General features: G+C 35.9%; 1 protein-coding gene across 1 annotated transcript; it reads right to left on the reverse strand.

Annotated features, from left to right (window-relative positions):
* Positions 1-6,304: 6,304 nt before the first annotated feature.
* LOC113296954 (receptor homology region, transmembrane domain- and RING domain-containing protein 2-like) lies at positions 6,305-9,699 on the reverse strand. The gene is made up of 4 exons (XM_026545325.1): positions 9,167-9,699; positions 8,849-9,076; positions 7,648-8,052; positions 6,305-7,253 (listed from the first exon to the last, which is right to left on the reverse strand). Exons 1-4 carry the CDS (start codon positions 9,312-9,314, stop codon positions 6,670-6,672), a joined length of 1,365 nt encoding a protein of 454 aa, XP_026401110.1. The 5' UTR covers positions 9,315-9,699; the 3' UTR covers positions 6,305-6,669.
* Positions 9,700-10,495: the final 796 nt, after the last annotated feature.

The following is a 10,495-nucleotide window of genomic DNA, read 5'->3' on the forward strand; positions in this document are numbered from 1 at the left end:
AGGGGAGTAATTGTTTCCATCTTCCTTCTGATATCCGCTTGATTTGGTTAAATTGTACTAATTCACCCTGAATTTTTATTCCAGTCAACATATACAAATCTAACGGTGTGAACCCTAAAAACAACATGGTCATAAAATTAAAGTTTGTATGTGGAACTAAAATTTGTATCAAATTAAAATTTGTTTCTGAACTAAAAATTAAACTATTGAATGGAAGAAATAAAACTTACCACACTCAAAATCCTTGAAAAAGAATGTATTTTCAGTGTTCCACCAACGTTCACAAATAACTCGCACAATTTGAGTCATGTGGTTTTTTCCTTTCATGAAATATAAACGCTGCCAAGGATATCTTCTCAAGGATGCTTGAACAGGTTCTGGGAGTAACTCATAAATTTCACTTAGCTCAGACCACCCACCTCTTAATTTAGGTAACAAAACTCGCTCGGGATGGTTAGATAAATGCGTAGATGTTACACCATATCCAACTAGTTGCCTGACATTAGCGAACTCGTACTCTTTATCCTGAAACCATACGATATCACTATCTACAACAGATTTTCCTTTTCCTTCCTGTTTCTTTTCCTTTGTCTTTCTTTCTTGGAATTTATTTTTTAAAAATCGTTGTGGTATGCTCTCTAGAGAAGGGAAGAAAGAATTTTAGTTTTATGAATGGAAACTGATGGGAATAGGGGTATTTATAGGCGGTAGAGCACCGACCGTGAGCGGTCGATATTACACCTGGCGGTCGCTAAGAAACCTCCAGCGGTGTAGTCTACACCTGGCGGCCGCTAGGAAACCTCTAGCGGTGGAGTCTCGACCGATAGGGTGGAGACTCGATCGGTTATTCATTTTGGGAAAAATACGGTTTAGTCCAAAATCACATCCAAATATACAAGATAGTCCACACCCATTTAACTAGGTACAAATTAGTCCTTTTTATGGAAAATACACTAATAACCCTTAATATTTACAATTTAATCCAAATATTTTCAGTTTAGTCCACAATGACTTATGATGATGTCATCAATTTTAAATAATATAAATATAATTTTAATCGAACCGCTCATCCAAAATTCACAAACTTTATATATTCGGAAAGCTCTTTTCGGTAGCTACAAAAAGAGTACCCATATGACTATATAATTTTCACTTTTTAAAAAATTTAATTTTCACTTCATCATTTGATGTGTACAAAAAAGTGCACCTGCTACCTGCACGAAATTTTCAAAAGTTTATGCAGTCAGTTTTTCACATGTGCACCACTGTGTATACACCAACATGGATATGCTTCAAAAAAAAAAAAAAACATGGAAGAAATTGGTCATTCTTATCCACTCTCAAACCTACTTTTTCATGGAAATTATCCTGGTGTACCAATATGTACCTCCCTGCAAAACATGCATGAAACTTATTCATAACCACACCGAAATTTACTTTTTCATGGGAAATATAGTTGTGCATCAATATGTACACCCTTACAGAACATGCATAAAAACGATCATTCATGACCGCACCTAACCTTCTTTTTCATGGAAATTATATGGGCGTACGTATTTGTATACCTCTCCAATCATGCATAAAATTGATCATTCATAATCACACACAAACTTACTTTTTCATTGGACTTACATAGATGCACCCTACAAAACATTCATATATAAAATCGGCCATTCATACCCACACGTCAACCTATATTTCATGGAAAATACACTGGTGTACATATATGTACACCCATACAAAACATGGAAAAACAACCATATTCGCCTACAAACTAATCTATTTCATTGGATTTAAACATGTGCACTAGTATGTACATAGCTACCCATATTGTACAAACATAATATATGAAAACTCAGATGGATTTGAACCATCAACCTCCACAAACCTTGTGATAGGGTTGGGTGCTCTACCATTTTGAGATTGTGAGTCCCTAAATTAAATGCATAAAACGAAGAAAAAAATTGACGCCAAAGGTGCATCAGGGTATGATATAATCAGCACGTGTACAACTACGTACATATCAGCAATCTACATTTTATAATTATGTACACATTAAAAATTAACAGGTATACAATTATGTACACTTTAACAATCAACAGGTGTACAACTATGTACACATTATGAATTAACATGTATATAAGTATATATACATTAAGAATCAACATGTGTATAACTCTGTGACCCAGGTTACTCTCACCAACAAGGCGACAACCATTTGAATATCCACAAAATAATATATGCCAAAACACTATCGAGAATCTCCTTAATCAACTACGTGTCATTTTCTCACATGTGCACAACTTCGTACACCCTAGTTGCGGATTAAAAAAAGAAGAAGATAAACTCACCTAGATCAATGATTTTCCATGTTGTTCGTTGCACATCTTGAGTAACTTATGCAGATTTCTCTTTACCAATCCCTAGTTGCAATAATTGTCACCTAGATTAAAATCTTCAAATGATAAGCCGTTTAAGTAAATTGAACCAAAACCTTGTACAAAGAACTTGCGAACACCAAAAATACTTTCAACACTATAAGCAAGTTTAACTTACCTCCCGCTGAAACTGCATCCCGTGAGGATTGACTATGTCCATCTTAAGAAACGCTCCAAGACTTTTAACCTCTCCATCGGAGGTGCTCGCCTGATTATTCATGAGGTGAAATGAGGAATAATTTAACATATGTGAAATTTCATGTTATAAAACTAATGAATTAGCAGGTGTTAAATAGGATAGAAACTCAAGAGTTAAATTTGTGCAGAGAGTCACTTTTGTTGGGAAATAAAGGATCAATTAATATATACAAATCTACATATATACGAGTGGTCTACATGACAAACAATGATTAGATTTATGAAAGAAAATCCACTTACAATATCAAATCAAAATGAGTAAATGACGAGTTTTGCATCTAATATTTGTCAAGCAAGGGAGGAGGAGGATCTACGTTTATACCCATCATCTATATACTTGCTTGAAGTTAGCAACCTTTTTAATCTGTTGTTGATGTTAGAATACAGTTAGTTTAAAATTGATGCTGAGTTAGCAACAGAACTTTGTGGTATCTTTGAATTGAATGCAAAAAACAAAAAAAAAAAACAAAAAAAGGAAAAGCAAAAGATAAATAATAGAATAACCATAGTATGAAACCTATGAGCTGGAGAGAAATAAGGTTGGAATGCATGTAATGAGTCTGAAATCCCATATATACCCAACTGTAATGCATCTTACCACAAACTTTAATGCCTCTAATAATTAATTAATAATATTTGGTGTTGCACATCATATATATTCAGCTAAATTTAATGATATAAACAAGTACAACATAGTTTACCTCCAAAAGATGCGGTGGAGCCTTTATTCATTTCCATGTACATTCCTAGAAAATCAATTCTTGCGTAGGAGGTTGTCGCCTGTCTGCACATCCCTTCACCAAAATTCAAAAAATGGAATCATATGCCTTTCCTACATAATCAATAGGTGTCCAATTATGTGCACATTAACGATCAAAAGGTGTACAATTATGCACACATTAACAATCAACACGTGTACAACTACGTACACATTAAGATCAGAATGGGAAGAGCACGTTAAACTATGCATCAAGAAGTCAAGAAGCTATACTAATTACATGCCCCATATTTTCAGACTATTTCTAAGCCGATTAAACTAAAATAAGATGAGAAATTATATTCACTAACGCTCTTGAGGTAATTAGATAAAGCTTCTGGTTTAAGAGAAATTGTTCTTTTATTTGTTAACTCGTAAAAAGGGTAGATTAAAAGGTGCTCTTTTTAATTAAAAGAAGTCACAGAGATATTCAAAATAAAGCTTACTTGTCCACTTGCATCCATTTCTCGACATCAATACTCCCCCTTTTTTTTGTCAAACCGGCCTCCGCCAAGTCTCTATTTCTGTCTCTATTGGTTCTTCTATATATATAATGATGTGATTTCTAATTGGACCGTACAAGCAACTGTCCAAGCCCAATTCAATCACTGCCGCCGAATTCTAAATCCAAAGTCTCTCTGAAGTTGCCAGCAACACCAGCCTACTCAGTTCGTCCAAATCCTAACTCCACCGACTGCAACCATCATCCAACACCATTTCAGACCAAACTAATTCATCACTTAAGTCTCTGATTTCCCTGACATGGACAACACCTTCTCCCACAAGTTACAACCAGTTCAGCCAATTAACCTTGCAATCTATTCAAACCAACGTACAGTCCATCTCCAAAATCTTCTTTCACTCAACTCAAATCAGCCAACACCTTTCACTGATTCTTCCTTGAAGTCTCCATTTGCATTTGTTGTTGATGCATAAGCATAACCAAATCCCCAGACTCCATCGTAGTTGTTGTTAAACCATCACCAAACTTCAAGACTTCATAATCTAAATTCATCTCCATTGCTTGTACTGGATAAGCTTCTTGTCCTTCTCTTGATACTAGCAAGACGACACCATAACCATCAACCACTGCTCATACCATCACAAATGAACTATGGTGGAGATTTTTCCACGTCGTCCACTAATTTCCTTAACCCAACAACACTTGTGAAATGTGCTTGAGTGGAAACAAAGCAATTTTTTTCACTTTATCAGTTTTTTTTTGTTCGTGAGTGGTGGTGCTTGCTTTCATGTGTTGGACTAAAGTCCAAAACTTCTTAACACCCAAATGATTTGTGCCTTTCAAACTTGTTCCCACTTGGATAAGAATTTAGGGATGTCATACTTTCTGCACGGATGCCAATATCGCCAAGAAATAAAGAAGTCCCATTTCATTTCTCAAGTACTTTGACCTCAGTCGGAGGTGATATGTTGATCGGATGCCTGTGCTCCCAGTAATTTGGTTCAATTAACCAAATGTATTTGTAAGTTCTGATTTAAGGTGTATAAACTACATAAGCACAAAGATAAGAAAATTATTACAAATATAGAAACTAACAAATAAAAATTGAGAGATAAAAATGTAGTACATATTGAGTGTCCATCATGCTTGCCTTAACCTCTCAAATTGAGGAGTATTAATGGCAACTTTTAAAGCACCAGGCCAACAACTGTGCCAAGAGATTGCCGTTCGTGCGACACACTAAAGCTTTGTGAATAATCACTAAAATATAAGTTTAACCAACGAAAATGAATGTATATAGCAATTAAGCAGAATCTGAAAACGACGGATTAGTTCCTTCATTAGCCTAGCCAAATCAACAAAGTTTTATAATTATTCAGTCCAACATTTTTCTAGAGATTGTAAGGCAACTAAAATATTAAAATCAAGTATGCTGCACTAGATTTCTGACCAACTCACCTATACAGTATATGTAGACTCAGTAAGTAGTTAATATCAGATTTGTAATCAACACAAAGAGATAGATCGAAATTCAATTAGGAACCCTAAAAAAATTTAATTTTCTTTTAATATTTTTTGAGTCAAAATTATGACAATCATCCCAAGATTATAGATCGAAACATTGATTGTGAATCAGAAAATAAATTTGATATGAAATCAGAGCTTTGAGTTCTCAAAATCTCAACAGAAAAAAGTTCAAAATTTTTTCAAAATCTCAAAATGATTATGAATTTACAATACCTCCAATGGTTTTTGGTGGCTCCATCAATTAACTCCACCTTCTTTTTCAACAGATCTCGAGAGAGGAAGAGACAAATTTTCCGGAGACGAGAAGCAGAGAAATAAAGATGTATCTCGATTTGAGAATTGAAATAATGGAACTAAACTAGATCAGGAAACTAATATCGTTGGTGGGTAGTTTTGTCATCATAAAAGTTTATTTTGGACTAAATCGTTTGAAAAGGGATTAACCCGTTCATAATTTTGTAAATTAGGATTATCTAGTATTAGGCTTAAGAGGGTAGGACTAAAACGTCCAAAACCCAGTAAATTTGGGACTAAATGTTAATTTCTACATTCATTTTCCCATAATGCCGCGTGAAGTTTGCCAGGCCAGCTGGCATGGCAAATGGGAGGGTTAGCCATTTGCCATGGGAACCGGCCCTATACCAAAAACAAACTACCTTTTGGACCTCTTGGTTGTCTACTTTTCCACCCCACAAACGGATGTACGAACACGCCACCAGAGAAAAACCGAGTTGATCACAACCACCTTCGGTTCAGCTGAATCATTATCACAACGAGGGTTTTCATCATTATATATGTCCCAGGGATTCATTTGAGACGAATCACTCGCTCAAAGTAGCCTACTGGTTGGTTGAGCAGTATCTTTACACCAAAGATATTACTCCAAATAGTATATCATAACAACCCGGATAGAAAGGAGGGTTTGTTTACGACAAAAATTGACAAAAATTTACACCAAATATATTATACAATGTTACAGGTTAATGGGGGAGCACAAGACAAAATAAGGAGAATAAATTACAAATTCACTCAATACCACACAAATTCACTGAAACCAGAATTGAGATAAAAAGATAAGAACGTGATTGGTGTTACAAGTATATTTTCTCCGCATCATAAATTAGCCGCCAGTTGCTAGCCAATAACATAAGACTATGATATAAACTAGCAAAGAACATTTTTCTCCGCATCTATTTTTCTCTCACACAGCGGAGTTTTGGAAACAGTGATCAGTTTTTCACTTGTATAGCATCAACATAAGTACGAGTTCAGTCACCTGGTAGCAGTCAACTCCCAGGGAGAGAGTGAGCAGAAGTAAAAGGAGAAATGCTTGCTGCTGACTCACTACAATGCAAAAGGCTTGGATACAGACCAGAAGACCCATGGAAACTTGGAGAGGCATTGCTTGAACTAGGAATGTATGGAGATATGTATCGTGAATTTAGGGATGATAAAGAAGGATAGCCTAAAGAGTGGCCAGATATTAGGTGGGATGCATGAGATCTTTGAGACATAGAAGCATTTCTAAGATCTACTGAGCTTCTACTTGGACTTATTGTGGAAGGTGAGTTTCTATAAGATCTATAGGATTGTGGCATATAAGGAGTGCCAGAAAGAGAGTGACCACGCAAAACTGACGGGGACCGCAATGATCCATTACCAATTTGTATTGCTGATGACGACGACGCAAACGAATATCTGGTAGATGAAGAACCAACAGATGATGAAGGGGAGGCTGGATCTGTTGAGAGCAAAGGAGTCCGCTCTGACGCTGGAAGATTACCGCTGGCGGTCTTCGCATCACGCTTACATACTGGACAAAATGTTCTCCAAGAGGTGAGCCAAGCATCCACACAAGCAGCATGGAACTCTGTGAAAAATCAAGTCAACAACATTAAAGACGTAGGTTTATTTTTGTTATACGTTAAAATTTACTCTGAGCTGAAAATTATTTACAATAATATCTAAGCAACTGCTTCCGGTGACTTCCCTAATAAACACAAGACTCGGTTTCATTTTTCTTTATATGTTTTGACTAATTCCAACACAACTTTTATGTAAGACAGCCAAATGGAGTTCGTGGAAACTATGATCCCAACTTTTATGTCAGGCATTAAGTGGACCTGTGGTCATCAACTTTTAATTTTCTTTTTTAACCAACATTTGGTCGACTATGAGTTAAAAATAGAAGTGTAATTAGAAATGATCAACGTTGGAAGGACATTATCCTCAAATTCTGAGGTCAATCAGAAAGAAAAACTTACTGTGACGACATGGAAGTACTCTGAGCTTCTCTCCAACTGAATAGTCTTCGAGGCATATAGCACACGTTACAGAAGTACAATTATCTTCTAAAACTGAAGTGAATATCAGACTCGGCATTGCTTTCACCAAACGGCTACTCATTCCATGAAACTCCCGAACATTAGTACCTCTTGGTCTTTCTCGCCTTATGCGGTGTCTACGAACGAAGAAACAAGTAGCAAGAACAGCAGACATGGCAAGCAAGGATATGAAAGAAATTGCCATGATTGACCATGCTGAGTTTTCAAATGACGGAATGATCCATATCATTATTCCTGGGGAAAGTCCATACTTTCTGAGTACTTCTCCAGAGTGTTTGCCAATAAAAACAGCATGAATTTTAATGCCGTCTGAACTTCCCGCCACTGCAATTTCCATAGAATCATGAGAGAAAGACATGTTTCAACATCACACAAGTTATAATTACAGATGAATAAAATGAATTCACTTAAACTGTTTGGCAGGAATAAACCAATTTAAATCGGAGGAAAACCAAACACTAAGAAAATCAACTCACGGTGAGTAAATAGGAGAAAGTGACCCTTTCAAGAAAACAAGGAAGGCTATACACTGAAACCTATCAAAATCCTACTAATTTCTAAGCATAGCAAACTCCACCCAAGTACTTGCATTGGGACAAGGAAAGATGAATATCGCCTGACTTACCAAAACACATCCCCATACTCTCCAAGTCACTAGCGAACTGACCAGATTAACTGACTTACCAAACGTACAAAGAAATGTCCAAAACCTAATGGTATATCGCATTTGACAGTCACATCACGTGGTTAGTAAGTAAAGACCTTTAAAAAAAAATCTAGGATATAAGGTCTTACTGTTCCTTTGTCTTGTCAAACTATCCAAACCAGCTACAAACTTAACAACCTAAAGCAACAAAAACCAGCTTTGGCAATTGATAGTTACAAAGCACTCAGAAGACTATGCTGCCAGTAAGGACTAGCAACATAAAACAACCCCTTCATTCCTAACAAAAGGGAGCAGTAAAACAGATTCTAAAGACACGGTATAAGTTCCACTACACAGTAACAAGAAAGTGGAGTCTAGCACTCTAATCTCATAAGATTTAAAAATGCCAATGGTTAAGACTTAAAATCAATCGAACAATTAACCAAATTGTGCAAAAGAGATAGAAAACAGTACTTGCAACCAAAGCATCATCATCTGCATCATCATAAACAATAGCAGTCTTGAACCCCGCAATTTGAGCTCTTCTCACTTTATCTTCAAAAGTGCAACCACCTCTAACAATCAAAACAAAAGGTAACGAACCATCCGTCTGATTAATTTTATTCTTTAACGGAGAACAGGCATCAAGTGGTTCAGCGATATACAATTTTCCACATACACCAGATGATTTCACAGATGGAGCTGCAAATTTCAACCAAGCAAACATCAATTTCAATCATAAAACTTCAAATTCACACAAAAATGAATCAAATTTTGATTGGGAAAACTCACCAAAGTTAGCTTCGATGTCTTCGAACGAGAGACTGAAATTCCTTCCAGATAAGAGAACATTTGAAGTGACTGTACCGACCATGAGAGAAAAAGAAATATACAAGAAGAGAAAGGGATAAACTACTGATACTGATACTCCTCCTTTCATATCGATCGAATTGAAAAACAAACTCAAAAAAAAATAAAAAAATATATATATCTCAGAACCTCAAAAAATACGGACTAAATCGTGTATAATTTATAAATAAGATCAAAACATCAGCTTCCATACTTGTTCGAAACACATTCGACTGATTTTTTTCTGAAACCAATAATAGAAATTTCTGGGAAATTAGGGTTTGAGAATTCAGATCTCTATGGGTTTGATTGGAAACTAAATTATTATTTTCACAACGACGATTTCTCTTCTCTCTCTCTCGTCATTGGTGTTTTTTTTGTTTGTGTTTATCTATCTACACCGCCAAAGCCAAACGCCTTCTCGAGAGAGTGTCAATACAAATTGACTTATTTTACTCAGTAATTGATTTGTACTAGATAATTTAAAATGGAAGGCCAGCTTTTTTTCTCTTATTAATCGGATCAGCTTATCATGAGGGGCACCAATCTCACCGTGGGACCATACTTAATCTGCTACGACCCTGACTGCCATTTTCGGTCTCTCTATACAACTGAAAGTCATGTGATGCAAAGGGTTCTGGGTTTGTGTGTTGTCCGAAAACCTACGGGATGCGGGAGATATTTAGAGGATATTTAAACTCTTTTTTAGATTTTTTAGCTTTAAGAGTTTGCAGAAAATTGAATTTGTGACGAAAGGATTGTGAAGTGTCAACTTTTTAGTTTATCCTTAATCCAGCGTACCTAATGTTGATGGGACTGGTGTTCAATTTTGATTGGCACTAACAACTAAGTAACTAAGGGGCACATACATTTGATAGAAAAGTTGTTGTAATCAAATTGCCGAGTAATTGGTTTGGCTCGAATAACGGCCACTATCAGGTTTTGGGCTCGGACGAGTTACTTCCAAAATTCCGAAATCATTTACGTAAATCAAATCATCCGGGTTACTTCAAGCATTTCGAAATCCGGAGCCGATCATATAGGTAGACATGTCATGTGCGAATTTAATCATGGGACCCTTTTAATTATTATGGTCAAAAAATAATAAAGTTTCCGGCACATTTGTATTAACGGTAAATAAAACGGGACAAGCAATGTATGTAGCATCAATGTAACAAATTCGCAATGAAATGGCATTGTTTTTTTTGTACAATATTAACAAAAATGATTGTTGTCTTATTGTTTTTAAGAAAGGTTGTTGTTGTCTTGGTG

This window comes from Papaver somniferum, chromosome 7 (genome assembly GCF_003573695.1).
Source record: "Papaver somniferum cultivar HN1 chromosome 7, ASM357369v1, whole genome shotgun sequence".
Taxonomy (NCBI): domain Eukaryota; kingdom Viridiplantae; phylum Streptophyta; class Magnoliopsida; order Ranunculales; family Papaveraceae; genus Papaver; species Papaver somniferum.